Source organism: Pelodiscus sinensis, chromosome 1, assembly GCF_049634645.1.
Source record: "Pelodiscus sinensis isolate JC-2024 chromosome 1, ASM4963464v1, whole genome shotgun sequence".
NCBI classification, from domain to species: domain Eukaryota; kingdom Metazoa; phylum Chordata; order Testudines; family Trionychidae; genus Pelodiscus; species Pelodiscus sinensis.
In genome coordinates this window covers 108,070,888-108,087,523 of record NC_134711.1, presented here as the reverse complement: position 1 = coordinate 108,087,523, position 16,636 = coordinate 108,070,888, and the positions used below count along the sequence as shown (strand labels likewise).

The 16,636-nt window shown below is 43.3% G+C and overlaps 1 protein-coding gene across 13 annotated transcripts in view; it reads right to left on the bottom strand.

The window, feature by feature from the left end:
- The window catches only part of WNK1 (WNK lysine deficient protein kinase 1), a 167,715-nt gene that overhangs the window by 59,263 nt on the left and 91,816 nt on the right, over positions 1-16,636 (bottom strand). For 9 of the 13 annotated variants that reach the window (XM_075940997.1, XM_075940982.1, XM_075940987.1 and 6 more), the window contains 5 exons: positions 14,632-14,851; positions 14,040-14,376; positions 7,451-7,638; positions 4,361-4,618; positions 1,112-2,296 (listed from right to left, as the gene is read on the bottom strand). In XM_075940997.1, coding sequence (XP_075797112.1) covers positions 1,112-2,296; positions 4,361-4,618; positions 7,451-7,638; positions 14,040-14,376; positions 14,632-14,851 — 2,188 coding nt within the window. The remainder of the gene's footprint in view (positions 1-1,111; positions 2,297-4,360; positions 4,619-7,450; positions 7,639-14,039; positions 14,377-14,631; positions 14,852-16,636) is intronic. The other 4 variants (XM_075941035.1, XM_075941040.1, XM_075941043.1 and 1 more) reach the window with 1 other exon arrangement.

The window sequence follows — 16,636 nt, the reverse complement described above, 5'->3', positions numbered from 1 at the left end:
TGTTGGGAAGTGGGAAGAAAAGTAGTCTGCACTATTCCATGAGGAAAGCATTCAAACTGAATTCCTGGTTCCTGACCTTTCTACATTTATGTACTGAATAACAGCAAAGCTCCTTTTCTTCCTAACCATTTCCTCCACTTCAAGAAATGGACTAATCTCCTGTGCAACTTGCACAGTGAAGCAAGTTTAACTTCACTGCTGAAATGGCAGGAGTGAGGGAGATGAGAAATCTGCTCTTAGGCAGGTCCTCTCCTGGCTCTGGCAAGTAAAAGTACTACAAGTAGCAATACAATGTGTAAATTCTAGCAATATTCAAGTTTGTTTTATTTTTAACAGTACCATGATCTGTCATCATGTAGAAGTGATACTTGATGAATCTTCATCTCAGACAATTTGTACAAATGACTTGTTTACATTTCAATTCATCAAAATAGTTAATTTGGAAATTAAATATTCATAAGTAATTTTTAGACTACTCCTTCAATAAGTAAATCATCCCCTGGAATCCCTCTGAAGAGTTGTAAGAGATTCTCCTATGTCTGGACAGTTCACAGAACAATTGGTATTTTTAGTTTTTCTATCCTCCATTGTACAAATAATATGTTGTTAAATGGTATTAAATCCTTCAATTGAAGCCACTGACTGCATAACCAGAAAAATAATGATTCTTTGGTCACAATACTTCTTGACACAGAATCAGAGTCATCCCTTACTGTAACCAATCCATAACCTTGCCAGGATGAAAAGCCTACCCTGCATTTCAGTCACCTGGATCTGTGAGCTGAATATCAGCTACAAAATAATGATGAGTACTGACTACTTGCTACAAATATCAGAAAGTCCCACCTACCAAGATTTTGCAAGGGCTGAAGGTAGAATGATTACCAGTAGCTGCTGACATCTCACTTATTGAGGTGAGACCTAGCAAGCTACTGAGATCCTAGTATATTACAGATATAGCAGAAACATATCCTTTGAATGCCAAGATCTAGAATAACCTGGAGTATGGAAGGGAAAGATACAGGGGAAGGAAAGAAGGGAAATTGGGCCCTTAATTGTGTAAAGGAAGACAAAACAGCAGAAACATTCTGGAATGGTTTGCTCCCATAACCTGAGGGTAGAATGCAGGTGGTCCTGATGAAAGCGAGGTGGACAAGGCTTGTTGAGCTGAGGCTCCCTGTTGGAAACAGATGAAGAGTTGCGACTCTTGAAATACCTTCTGAGGGACCTGGACAATGGGCAACGAGAAGTCTGAACCAAAAGCTGTAGATGACCCCACTGTTGGGGGAGGAGACTGGAAATCACCAGTGTCAGAGGAAGTCAGCTGCGATGAATCACTTGAGTATTCTGGACTCCTTTCTGGCCAGCTCTGTTTGATAGATCCCGCACTAGGCACTGTTAGCTCAGGAACAAAATAGTGACACTGTTCCTCTGTCACAGGTTGGAGGCGACCATGCAACCCTGTTACCTGACTGGACTCCTCCTGATTAAAATCCAATGACCCCCGACAGCTTCTGTAAACACGTTGGGGTAAGATACCCCCTTCTCCTGGAGCCAAATTTGGTGTGTGTACATGGAACTCAAAAACACAGCTTGTTCTGCTATCACTACTGTGAGTAAGCACAGCAGGTGCAGAATGAGGAACAAATGCCTGGTGAAACTTCACCTGAGTGGAATCTGCACTTAATGGAGCTGGAACACTGGACAATGGTGAAAGAGGGCTCATTCCAGAATCCAGTCTCAAGCTCTGTAGATGTCTTGGCAGGAAGTTCTGCCCAGACTGATAGTCATAAACAGAGCTCTGAAGAGGGCCACCTTGCACATGCTTCTGTTCAGGCAGCTGTTTCAAGTACTGTTCAGTCCCATAGGAATTATACACTACTGTATCGTAATGCTCTGGCAATTGTGGCTGGTAGTGCATGCCCACAAAGTACACGGCTTCTTGAGGCATTCTAGAGTGAGCATCCTCAGGAGGTGCTGAACTGACTTGCACATGTAGGGGCTCTCCAGTGACTGTATGAGCTGTAGTGCCCAGCATAACGACTGCCTCTGACGTCCAATTTGTGGGGTTACCACCAGGTGGAAGTAAACTCTGGCCAGTTTTTAGCAAGGGCTGGAAATGGCATGTTTGGGCTTCCAAGAAGGAGGTACTCTTGCGCCGCTGAGAAATGGTAGCCTTTGGTGGGCAGACAGGTGGTGGTGAGAAAGACACTGGCCGTTCATGAATGGTTGGGAAAAATATCTGGGAATCTGGGAATGTTGGTGTTCCCCCACACGGATGCACCAGGGACTGAGGCTGCATTGACATGAACAAGACAAGTAATTCATACATTTAGAAATGAAAGGACATGAACATGCACAGCTCACTAGGCAGCTCTGTGAAGTAACCTTATAGAATGACTACTCCAAGTTCATGATCTATAACACATACAATGCTTGAAAATTACAAAAATGTAAATATCCATTAAATACATCCATGGTGAATAGAACTGCATACTGAAGTACCATGCTTTTGTTAGCTTTTCTACAACAACCTTCTTCTCGTTCATAGAAAAGAGAATTTCTGCTGACAATGACAGACTTATTTTCATGGTACCTACAACTCCTTTAAATTAAGCCTCCGAGTTACGGATTTATGTGCAAGTTGTACCAAAAGAACAAACTGAGTTAGCTAGCAGAGAGACAATCACTTGATATAGTTTACACAAAGGTCCACACAAAGTCAAGAAAGGGAGAAGAGATCTTCAGTTTTTGGTTAATGAACTTTGATTATGTCCCATGAAGATGTGGTGGTGTTTCTCTCAAATTATTCAGTAACTTGCTATATATGTAAAAACATGAAATGACCCTTCTAAGGCCACAAGACTAAACCATCTGTTAAGAGTTACTCACATTGCATCATCTTTAGATTGAGTTGATTTCAACTGCCCTTCCCATTTATAGTACTCGATAGGCCATCTATTAATCTTGAGAATGGACTATACTACACTTGCATCTCCAATCTGAACCGACTTGTACTAAACCAGCAGGGAAGTCCTCAAAAGCAAAGACACTTTGATTCAAATGTTAGAGCAGGCTCATCTTGACTTCTCCCCTCCAGGGCGAAAATGAAGGGCAAGGAAAGGCTGTCTCATAAAATTTCTAATAGTGCATTTCTACTATATCTGGCACTAATGATTTTCAATAGCAATTGATACTTTCTACACTAACACTACTTGTATAGATTTAATTGCTCTTTGGAAAATAGCAGCAACAGTGCAGTCTACTGACACTGACAGCTACTACAGGCTATTGGAGTTAATCTCCAAGAAGTAGTTTTCAATCAGCTAGAAATTCAAGTCAGTTACGAATATCTGGTTCAAGGATGATTCAACAGCAGGGTAACAATCAAGAGCATCTGTTCCCAATTGTTCAGTGATATACTGCATGATGCATTAGCATCCCTCTGAGGAGGATTCTACAAGCGCCATCAGCAATTGATTTCTCCATAACATTGTGATGGATTATAATTAGCTTAAAAAAAAATCCGACAGATAACTTCAATTTCCCCTCTGGAAAAACAGGAGCAAAGTCCCATACTGTCCAGCACAGTGAGTAAGGACATGCCCTTTATGTTCTATGGAATCAATTTCCAGAACACAAGAATATTCTCCAACATCTCTTAAAAGGAAATATTTCCTCAAAGAATTAACTGACTCAAATATACTTCTAACTTCCAACATAACCAGATACTCTGGAAAGACTAAGACATCCATTCATGCCTTACGCATTTAACATCTACAGTAACAGAAGAAATCTTTCCATCTCAAAATACAATATGTATACAGGAATCAATGGAAACACAATTTTAACTTCCCTCCAGAAGCAAAACAGAAAAAATTTGAACTGTTTGCTACTCAGACAGAATCCCTCTGATTTGTTTTATTATGAATCTAGAAGGCCATCATTCCCATTAAAAACAGTCCTCTTGAGCAAATCAGCTGCTACTAGCAAGTTTTAATATCTGGTCATATTTGACATTAAGAATTTTATCCAGGACTTGAAAGAATTTCACTGACTGCCTAAAAGTAGAAGCAGATGCACTTATCTTATGGGACGGAGATCAGAGTGCAATTTCTCCTTTTATCCTCTGTCATACATTCAGTCCTTGCCCTATAACTTTCATCTAACTTCAGGTACCAACATTGCTCAGTTGTTACATAAGCATGATGCTTCCTAAAGAAAAGGAATTAGCACTCTAGTTGTGTAGGGCACAGGATTAAAAAAACCAATTCTTCTTTACTTATTAAATGCCCCAAAACCAGGATGTATTTAATGGTAACTTATCTTTATGGGCCAGGAGGCGTACAGTAACACATACAGGACTGACAAAGAGGGAGGGCAGGCTGGAGCGTCGGTGCTTGCGTGGAGAGGCAGAGTGCATGGGTAGGACATTCTCCAGTGCTTTAGAAAGCTTTTCTGCAAAGGTTTCTTCAGGGGCAGTCCGAAGGTAGGAAGGAGAAAGAGGTGCACACAGCGCTGGCAGTGGGGTAGAAGGAATACTGGAAGGGATGCAGGGCAGATAGGGAACAGCAGAAAGATGGGAGACACAAACTGACATGCTACGACCACGTTGAGGCTATGGAGGAAAACAAAATTAAGGAATGAATGCTTTAAAAATGAAAAGTTGTACAACTAATGAATCAAACAGAAAGTCACACATACATGAGGATGACGAAAGACTAATGCTGATTGCTGTATGTACAAAAGGATATGTGGGGAGTTTAATGAAGGTCATTACACACGGAACAGGAAGTGTGCACCTCTGAGGACTAAAGTTTGCCTTTCATTATCAATGAAGAGGGCTCCTTTAGCACTCCTACCAAAAGCAATTTGTATGTGCATTTGAAGAGCAGAGCTGATAAAACAGATACTTTATTACTATATACCTTGTTCCAGGAAACTGAAGTGTTAATTTCCAGTGCCAAGTAATTCTACATTTGAAAGGCCCTTTGTGCTTAATGCGCAGCCTTCAGCTATCCACATTAGGTTGAGTGGAGGGGGTGGGGAGGAAGATGTGTATGTCCATGTTAGTGGCATTTGTCTCTCCAGTCTTTCTACTTGCACAAAATCTATTTTATATTCTAGAAAGGAGTTTGTATCCTATGAGTCCAGTTTTATGTATGCAAAGTTTAGTGCTTTATTCAGTCATGTGATTACCATAAGAAATTAAACATCATCCACAACATGAATTGTGGAGCAAAAAGTTAAGAGTTTAATATCTGGAAAAAAATTGCTTCTTTAATATTAGTTATACTGCATTTTCTAGATGATGGCTTTGTTAAATAAAGAGCCAAGATTTTGTGATTTGACAACCCAGAAACCATTAGGTCAGAATCTGACCCAATTAAATACTTATATAAAGAAAAGATGTGGAAAGATGGAAGTGTTAGTATAGCAGCCAGACCAGGATTTCAAAATCTGTTCTTCTAATCACTGAAACTTCTTGTAATGAACTGCCCCTTTGCCTTCAAAGCGAACTGAACTCAATGTCAGTCTCCAGAAAAATCTGGATAGGTGATTTTCTGGAATTCCACCACTAGCTTTAAGCAAGATTTTTCAGGTTAGTACCTGACTGCTCAGAAGAATTGTTAGTGGGTTCCCAACTATTACTCCAGTCATTCAATCTGCAAGCCAGCCATTTCAAGACTATGGAATGTTTTTCATTCCAAACCACATCCTTGGACTGAAATTTGGGAAAGAAAGATGAAGCAAGACAAGAACTACTTTGGGCAGCTTAGAAGCTTCATTTGATCCAGGATCAACAGCACCACAAACCTTCAGATTAAGTGCCTTTGGAAAGGATGGAGAGTCCATTTATTGTATCACTATAATTGGTAAGTTTCTTCAAATAAAAGGACTGACGCCACTAACAACTCTTCAATAAAATTCACAGCTGTAAGTACCAAAAATGAAACTTGAGGATTCCCAAGACTCAACAGAAAATGGTTTTAAATTCTCTAAATCCATCAATTCTAATTACCATGTTGAGTAGGAATGCTGTCCCTAGCCTTCGTCAGAGGCTGGAAATGGGTGACCTGTTCTGTTCATTCCCTCTGGGCAACTGACATTGGCCATGTTGGAAGACAGGATACTAGGCTAAACGGACCTTTTGTCTGACCCAGTATGACCATTCTTATGTTCAGATATGGTACCTTATTTTGCCTCAGAGTTTGCACATAAAGGAGCCAGCAGGGGCAGTTGAACAGAACTACAGCGATGAGGGGCAGGAATTTAAAGAGTTCCTAGAAGTTAGCATTTAAAATGTACCAAGGAAAAAAAGGTACCAAATAAAGGGTAACACAGATGAACACAATGGGAAAAGGTATTTGTGGCCTTTGCAGACTTTCCAGGGAAACGAATATGCAGGGCAACTGACAAGCAACTCAACACAAGCTATAAATAAAATGGGAACATAAGGTGTGGGACCTGTTCAGTCTGGAGTGCTTACATGCAGCATTCTATAATGGTTCAAAATTCTTACCTCTGATACCTGTAATCAAAACCTTACAGAATACATGACTTTTATAAAAGCATCAATGTATATTAAGCATTTTTACTGTAGATTTAAATTTTCATAATTATGCAAACAATTTAAGCACGTTAATAATGTAGCGAGTTCACATTTATAGAGCAGTTCTCATCAAGTTATTTTAATACCTCTATCTTTCCAAGAACTCTTGATGTTTGGAACTTCCACACTAACTGTTAAGTGTAGTGAAAGCATCACATCTATCCTGAGCGAGACTAAGCATAGACTTCAACGTGCGTTAACTAATTTGAGGGTGTTATGTCAAGGCAGATAGAAATCCACCCATTTCACTCTAAATGCATGCTCAAAAACAGAAGGATTACTTCCTCTTCATCCTAAATTAGGTACTGTATTTGAGAACGACTGCATACAGCCTATAGTGTTTCACTTACCAGATACAGCCTGCATTTGCACAGGCTTGGCAGAATTCAAGTTATATCTCAAAATTATTAAAGAGTATCCGTGCGCATTTAAGCATTTTTACTATAGATTTAAATTTTCATAGTTGCACAAAGCAATTTAAGCACTTTAATAATTTTAATCCATATTACATTTTCAGTTCTGGAAAATTATGGGAACAGAATTATTCAATTACAGTAGATGCTGAGATTCAAGGAGTTAAGCTTTATAGCTGCCATAATGCAAATTTAATATCCCTAAATCAAACTATAATTCTCAAGCAGCACTTTGCCTATCCGTACATTTTTATCACCTTGTATGGAATTTTTCTTTTCACCATTTCTGTGTATAGTAAATCATTTACTGATAAAACAAGCCTATTCACACGCACATGGGGTAAAAGGAAAGTATGCCAAAAAACAAAAATAAAAAAGTATGTAATACATAGTGTTCTGTGTGTCTTTTGAGGTTTGTGCTTACCACTGTGGGCTGCTGATATCCTCCATGCTGTTGAGACTGCACTTGACCAACTGAAGCAGTATATCCCTGAATTGTAGCTGTTGAGACATTCTGTTCGTGCTGGGAACCATAGGACACAGTCTGTTGGCTACTTACACATGATTCAGTATGAACGGATGATCCCTGACCACTGTCAGCTGCCCCATCAGCTGCAGATAAAGACCACAAGACTAATTTCAAAAAGTGTGTTCTGGATTCACAAATTTTACAGATGTGGTATCTAACCAGTTCTTAAGCAGCAGCTACTATAGTGAACTACCACACATAACCAGCCAACTAGCTACACGTGGCTAATGGCTAGAATGTTGGGACACCGCGCTTTACAGTCTTGCTTGAATATTACAAGCCAATACTTTCAAAAATGGGTGCCTAAAGTTAGGCTCTGAAATCTACAATGCTTGATTTTCTGAAGTGTTAGGCTCTGAGTATTTCCTAAATTAAGTCAGATTTTACAAGTAATTTGCACTTTCAAAATCAGGCCATTTATTCGGCTGTTGAGATATGAGTTTGGAAGTCTAAATTTAGGCACCGTTTTCACAATCTTGGCCTTAAACTTTACTATCTGCATGCAACAATATTAGTCATAATGTGTCCTGACTGTTGGATGTCTTCCCACCTTCTCCAGACTCAGCACACTGGCAGTACTTAAATACTGTATTACTTATTAAGAATAAAATTAGTCTAAAAATGGTTACCTAACTTTTCATAGCTCTTTGTTTGAGAGGTGTTGCTCATGTCTATTCTATTCTAGGTGTGTTCTACCCACATGCATGGTTGGAATTTTTGTCTTAGCAGTCATCCATTAGGTCAACTGTAGCATCCTCTTGAGTGCTGCACTCGTGCACTGGTACATTAGGTGCCACCAACACTACTACAACCTCTTAGTTTCTTCTGGCAGGTCATTCCAACATAGGAGGAAGAGAAGAACAGATAATGGAGTAGACATGAGCAACACATCTGGAAGAACAACTATGAAAAGGTAAGTGCACTTTTTTCCCCCTTTTTCAAGGGCTTACTCATGTCAATTCCATTCTAGGTGACTCTCAAACAATATCCTCAGAGGTGGGCTCAGAGATCACAGTCTAGCAGCTGGAAGCATTGCTCTATCAAAGCCAGCATTATCTCAGGCTTGCTAGTAAGTGCATAATGGGATGTGAACTGTGGATGGTTGACCAGGTAGCTGCCCTACAAATACCCTGGATAGGTACTTGGGCCAGGAAAGCTGCCAAAGAGGCTTGTGCCCTAGTTGAACGAGCAGCTACAATTGGCAGAGGTGGCACCTTTGTCTGGTCATAGTTGCAGCAAATGCAGACAGTGACAAGAAGTTTGAGCAGACGCTGGATGACATTTCATCCTGTCTGCTTCCATGACCAACAATTGCATCAACTTCTAGAATGGTTTGATCCTTTCAATGTAGAAGGCTAAATCCCTTCAAGCATCTCATGAATGGGAACTACATTCCTCCCCAGACTTGAGGCTTTGGGAAACCAAAACAGGCAAATAAACGTCCGGTCTGTATGAAACCGCAAGATGAACTTGAGCAGGAAAGCCTTCTGCAGCCACAGCTGAACGTAGTCTTTGTAGGAAACTATATAAGCCAGTTCCAAGGTAAGCACCCTAATCTCATAGAGCTGGCAGGCAGAGGTTATCACAAGTAGGACTGCAAGCTTCCATTTCAGAAGGAGACTGCAAAAAGACAGAGGCTCAAAGGGAAAGGGGGGGGCGTGGGTGGTTCCTGTGAGCCTTGACAGCACAAAATCCAGGCCCTATGATGAAATGGTATCCTTGACAGAAGGTCAGAGGCACTCAAGGCCTTCAAGGAACTTGGCAGACATGTCCTGGAGGAGAACCGACCTACCCTCAAAGAGCAGACAAAAGCCTGAGATAGCAACAAAATGGTCCCTGATAGATTAAACAAGATGCAAAAAGTAGTCCAGGACCAACTGCTCTGAGGCCAAATACAGTTAGCTGAGTTCCAAGAAGAAAAACATTACTATTTGAAAGGCAGATCACTCCAGTGGAGAGCCTTCTGCTGCCCAACAGAACTCGATGGACAGCAGCCATGTACTTCTGTTCCTCCATATTTAGCCACTGTCAGATGCAGTGCCACCAGGTTCAGCTGCAAAAGACTGTTGTGGTTTTTGTATTAATTCTGCGAATCCCCAAAAGAATCAAGCAAAAATTGTGGCATTTCCTGTTCAGTTTGGATGAAAACAGCACCATCGCCCCTCCAGGAAGATGAAGTTGATCACTTCTGAATGGGGGGGGAACCTCTCGTGGAGAGACAAGAAGGTCCTGCCGAGGAGATCTTCCAATGTGTTCTGTGATGCCAGGGAGGTGTGTGGCTATGAGATGGATGCCGTATTTTACACGGTTTCAGAGTCTGAAGGCTTTCTGGCAAAAGGTGGAATACCTGGCCCTGCCTTACTGGTTGATATAGAACATAGGCACTATAGTAGCTATCACAATTTGGACCACTCGGCTTTCTACAAGAGGCAGGAAAGATTGGCAGGCTAAGTGAACTGCTCTGAGCTCCCTGATGTCAAGTCATGATAGCTCCCTAAACATCAACCGATGAGGTTGTGTACTGGGATCACCAAGTTGGGGAGCCCACTCCAAATTCAAGGCATCAGAGAGGAGGTTCACTGACTGGGACAGAGCTGCAAAGATAACTGCCTCCAATACTGATGCAGTATTCTGCTACCATGTGAGTGGCAACAGTACATGGTCGGATATCCTGACCACATGGTCCATGCTCTGTCTGTTGGGAACATATCCCTACGCCAGCCTGTGTGAAGGAGCCTGAGGTGGAGCCCTGTGTGCCTCACGACAAATGCAGGCATCCACATGATCTAACCACCACAAGCACAAGTAAGTGGTGATGAGACAGTGGGTTTGCATGCACGAGATGAAGTGCATCACAGCTTGAAACAGATTTTAGGGAAGGAAGGCTCTGGCCTGTGTAAAAATCAAAGATTACTCCGATGAACTCTATGCTGCAAGTAAGGCTGATTTTTCTCTCATTTAACAGCCCCAGGTAGTGACAGGTGGAGCAAACTAGATCAAGATACTGCCACACCTGATCCCAACACTGGCCCTTTATTAGCCATATAGATAAATTTGCACCCTTGGCACCTCAAATTAGTAGCCACTGTGCTATGCACTTTGTAAACACTCCCAGGTCTAATGAGAAACCAAAAGGCAGCACAATGAATTGAAAATGGTGGCCGCCCAACACAAAAGAGTGGAAACATCTGTGCCCCAGGAAAATGGAAATATGCATCCTTCAAATAGAGGGCAGAGTACCTGTCTCCCAGTCCAGGGAGGGAATAATGGAGGCCAAAGACACCATGTAAAACTAGTATCTTGAGAGACTTATTGAGGTAGTGCAGGTCCAGAATGGGTCTGAAGCACCTTTTAATAGAACACTTCCCCCGTAAGATCTGGAGGGACCTCCTCTACTGCCTCCAGGCATAGGAGGTTATCAACTTTCTGAACAAGGAATTGTTAATGAGAAGGGCTCCTGAAGAGGAACAGGAAAGGAAGTGGAAGGGATGGATAGCCACAAACTCCAGGGTGTAGCCCATAGTTATGAAGTCTAGCATCCATCTGAGGTCAGCTACACTAAGGCCAACCAGAAGGAGCACAGACAGTTGAGGAAAGCACAGGGGAGTGGATCCTGGGATGTGACAGGGATTACACCATCAGAACACCACCTGCCTCTGGCTTTCCTTCACCTCTGGAAGACGCAGGCTGGTAGAGGAAAGGGAAGACGAAGATGACAGCACTGCTAAAGGAGGGACGACTTTCCCTTGCTCTTCCAGGGGATGCTCCTTGAGCATTAGGGCTTGCTTTGTCATCCATGTTGGATTCAACATTGTACTCCAACTTGGGTGCAGCTGTGCTAGGACAGCTTGTCTGATGCAGCCTAGGAGGAACAGAGGGGAGTATGGGACTAGCAAAACAGGTACACCTCATAGGTTCCTGTACTGACACTGAATGGGTCTTTGCCACCACAGAAGCCAGGCCAGTCTTGTGGGCCCTGGCATTTCACCTTTTATAGGTGAGTGGCTGAACTACTCTTTAGGCTTAGGACTGAGGCCTTTCTGGTGACCAGGGCAGAGCTGTAGATGCCAGGGACCAGTAAGGAGAGGCCAGGAATTGGTGCCTGCCTGAAGAGTAGTACCAGGGAGAAGAGATGCTAAAATGTGTTTATTTGGGTAAATGTGTACCCACTGAAAATTTCAGTGAGTACACATTTATACACTGGGGGGGAGCCAATGTTCATGGGAAGATGGCTTTTAAGCCAGGTCCCCACATGTACCAGCTCCCACCTGCCTCTTCTCACCCACGCTGCTGCCTCTGTTAGGGGTGGCAGGAAGGGGGAGGAGTCAGGTGGCGCCAGTGCTCACTGGGAGCCAGCTCATCCGGTTCCCTGTGAGAACTGGCTTCCCCATCCACTGTCTCTATGGGAAGCAGTGGGAGGGGGCGGGACAGTTGGTTCCACAGTAGCTGCCACACAGAGGAAGCCAGCTTAAAAACCGGCTCTCACCTCCTGCACCTACCCTGCTGCCTCTGATACAGAGGCAGCAGGGGGAAGGGGTGGAGATGTATTTAACTCAGAGAGTTATCCAATGAGCCCAAGCTCATTGATTAACCATGGACTCTGCTATACATTCACATCCCTACTGGGGAGCCAGGGACTGGTTTTGCAATTAGGAACCATCCTGCATCTGGGGGAGTATCAATGCCTAGGAGACCACTTCAGCAAGGTGATCTGCACAGCGTTGAACTCAGACAAGAGTGCCCATGGAAGAGGTACAGGGACTGGCCTCTTGACTCAGATGTCCTATGCCTTTCAAGCACAGATCTTAACATTGGAGACCTGTGTGTTCTAATCAGGCACTGAGGCTGCAGTGCCAGGGTCTAACGTCAATGTGCTGGGAATCAAGGATGCTCTGATATTTTACAGGTGGTCTTATAACCAGCTTGCCTGTAGATGCCAGAGTCTTGGCTGAGTCAGTTGCCTGGTTTGGTGTCTGCAATGGCAGTTAGCATACTTGCCCTTTGGCCGCTGGACCCACTATAGGCACAGATGACCATACAAGGAGCTGGGATCCCTTGCTGCTCCCAGGAGTTGAAGAAGGGTCCCTGATTGGGATGCAACTGCAGCAGTACCCCAAATTACTCCCAGGTGGCCTAACATGGGTCCTTTGCCCGAAGTCTCCTTTTTCTGCCATGCCAATGGGCCTGTTGACTTCAATCACTTAGGCACCAAGGAGGTGGTACACTGCCAGTCAATTCTGGTGCCGATGGTGAGCTGCATGCTGTTGCCAAACATGGAGTCTGATCAAGAGGGCTTTGAGGTAGCACAAAACCCACTCTAAGTTTGAGGGTGGAAGACTTTGCAGATCCTGCATTAATCTTTTCTGGGGGACTCCCCCAAAACACTTTGAACAGTTCTCCAGGGGGTCACTAATAGGCATTGGCTGCCTGAATGATGAACATGACCTAAAACCAAAAGTCAGGAGTTCTCTGCTCCAAGGTGAAGATCCAGCTGGGACTAACTCCTAAACTACTACTCAGAATGCTTAACTTAAAGAGTTAAGTGACAAAAGAGACAAAACAATGGATTGCAGGAATAGCTAACAATTTTGCAATGCAAGACAAGGTATCCCAACCAACTGTCATGAGTGGCAAGAAGGCAATAAAGAGGGCATAGGGTCGGGTGAGATGTAATATTCCAACGCATGAGCACAGCACTCCAGGGGGCGCTATAGTTGGTCCTACAAATACTGTTAAAGCTAAAAATCTCTGATTACATGCACTAGCACATGCACACTTAGAACAGAATCAACATGAACAAGGATTATTTCAAGAGGATCAACAACCTCACTGCCTGGCAGATATAAGTGTAGCTTTTAAGTCTGACTACATCAAAAACAGATCTTAATACCCAGCTGCCTATACAGGTCAAATGGTAACTTTATGTTTCTCTCTCTAATTTTATTAGTGCATATATAGATAGGAGGTCAACTAGCCTTTCATCATTTTTTCATCCTCTCTCACTCATATTACTAGAGAGTTCCAGAAACAAGAGCAAGAAATGACGCAACAACTCTTTTTGGATACTGATAATTCTGCTCACAGTAGGGCAGTGCTTTTGTGACGGTACACCATGGGACAGCGTACCGGCACCTGTTTTCTCTGCATAACTTAAATGGATTGCATTCCCCTTGAGTGTACGGGCACCTCTTTTCCTGGAGCAGCTGGCTCCCAACAGAAGACTGCTTGGGACACGTGGCTGTTAAAAGGGTTGCGCTGGCATTTCAGCCCCCAGTTTTGTTTTGTTTTTTGCACTCAACTACTTTCCACCTGGAGTACCGGCACCTTCCCCCCCCCCCCCCCCCCCAAAAAAGCACTGCAGTGGGGTATCATGTAACATGATTTTTCACTTGAAAGGGAAATCTGTAAGACTTCCCAAAAAGGAGGTAAGTACAATTAAAGAGGGTAGCAGCACATTATGAATGGCCTGAGGCAATATACTTACACACAACAGATATGCTGGGCTGTTGATATTGCAGTTGTTGGTGCTGATCAGCCTCTGGTTCTTCAGGCTCTACTTGTGTGGAAACTGATGCTGAAGTGGTGGTGATGGCAGTGATACCAGTGGCAGATGGAAGTTGCTTTGTCCCTGCCTGAGTAGCATTTGTTTGTTGCTGCTGTTCCAACTGCTGCTTCTGACTGATTTCTTCCTGCTTTCTCTTCTCTTGCTCTTCTCGCACTAACTGGCGCTGCTCTCTCTTTCGCTTGATCAGAGACACTCTGTCCTTGATTGCCTTGGCCATTGTCTTATGATCCCCTTCACAGACATATCCTGACTCCACCTAAAGGAGGACATATGGATGTTCACAGAACTCATATTACCAAGCAATGGTCAGATCACACATTGCCAGAGCAATACAAACAAGTACAGCTCTGCTATATGATCTTCAACTTCCCAGTCTCCTCTGAAGGTTAGCACTAAACACAATCAATCCCTCATCCCCTTATATGAGCCAGGACAATAAAAGCATAGCAGTTTATAGCCTCTCTTCTGAGGCTAGGGTATAAACATCCAAAAAAGGCACAACAACCCTTACCATTTCTTGTGCTACGTCCTCTGGGACATCTCTCTCCAAGTCAAAGGAAAATTCTATTGCCTCATTGTCCTTGTATTTGCCCTTAAGCTTTTTGATATCCTCAATTCGTAACCAAAGCTTGATGGCAATCTTCTCTCCATCATCTTCCTCTGCTAGTTCTACCCGTACTCCAGTCTCTTCCTGGAAGAAAGCGTGGTTCAAAAGGTCCTTGATAGCATATCTATACACACCAGGGCAGAGAAGTTGAAAGGGAAAAAAAAATACCAATATTAGATTCTGACAAATCAGTAAGAAACTTCCTCCTCCTTTGAACGGTGATTCCCAAAAGCTTATACTCCCATCTTTTCATACTACTCCCATTAACTCCGCCGCTACTCATTTTGTTTTTTGAGGGGGGAATTAAAACAGCTATTTCAATTTCCCTTTCCAGTGACAAAATTTTTGAAACTTTAAAATGTAATAAAAAATTAGCCCCAAGATGATGCAAAAGGCTGCAACAACAGTAAGGGACTTAAAATTCACTTACATATCCACTCCAAATTAGGGATGTTAGATAGCGTGTGATGAAATAGTCATGTAACCACATCACATTTTAGCAGTTACACAACTATTCAATAGTCTCTGGGGGTGGGGCCAGCACCCAGTGCACTCCAAGCCCCACACCCAGGGAGCCCCCTGCCATCACATGCTGCTGTCTCCCTATCAGAGGCAGCAGCACAGAGCATCAGATGGGAGCTGGTTCACCAGGGAAGCCAGCTCCCTGAGCGAATAGGTCCTGCCTGCTGCCCCATGCTGCTGCCTTTGAGACAGAGACAGCAGCGTGGTGTGGCAGCAACCCTGTCCACAGTGGGCCTAGGCTGGCCACACACAGAAGCTGCTTCGTGGTACCCACCCCTACCCCCTGACGCTGCTGCCTCTGGAAACTAGCTCCCTCTTTAAACTGGCTCCAGCCTCCCACTCCCATTTCCTCTGTAGGAGGCAGCAAGGGAGGGGGGCAGGCAGGTCAACGGAGCCACCACACGCAAGAGTCACCTTAAAAGCTAGCTCCTCACATGTATCAACTCCCGCCTGCCCCTTCAATTCCATGTTGGTGCCTCTCAAAGGCAACAGGGCACAGGTAGGGGGTAGCAGTCAGATCTAGTGCTCATGGGGAGCCACCTCCAGCTCCCACTCCCACTCCTTCCCTCTGCTGGCTCTGATACAGAGGCAGCAAGGGGAGAATGCATGTAGTTAACAAGATTTAAAGATAAACCCAGGTTTATCGGTTAATCTTGTAGTCATCTACATGTTGATATCCCTACTCCAAATACCTAATCCTATAAAGCATAACATCACACTAATTACTTTAAAAATGGACAGCATTTCGTAAGAACTTTTGAAACAAGTGTAGTTTCATGAATGGCAAAGTACCATAATATATCTGTTAGTCCACATACTGGGCACAGCAGACATTGTCTCTTAATGAAACAAGTCAGTATTCAAGATGGTCTCCAAACCAATCATCTCCTCACTGGTTACCCTTCTGTCTCATTCCATTAGAGATATGCATTTCTGACAGCCATGGCAACATATCAGTGACCTATGATCTCCATTATCCCGCTCAGCACAAGCTGGAGAGAGCTTCACCTATCTTCCTTCCCACAATTGATGGATATCAAGGAGACTGGGCTTCAGAGATTAAATGGAAGAGAGGTGGGTATTTGATGAAAGGAATAATCCCTCATTTCACACTTCCTCTTACCTAGGTTTCAGTTTATGGTCTTATGTCCTACATTTAGCTTTCAACTTGTGTTATTTGGGAAGCACTGGTACAGATTTTATACCAAACAATACATCTCTGCTGAGTACAAGTGGTGATGTCTAGCTGTACAGGCACAGTAAGATAAAGCATCACTTCTCTACTATAAAGAGTAGTTGGGTTTGAATACTACTGTGAATAAATGAACCAATGCAATGTGGTCAATATAGAACAGCATGAATCGCACCCAGTATCATGTTAATCATG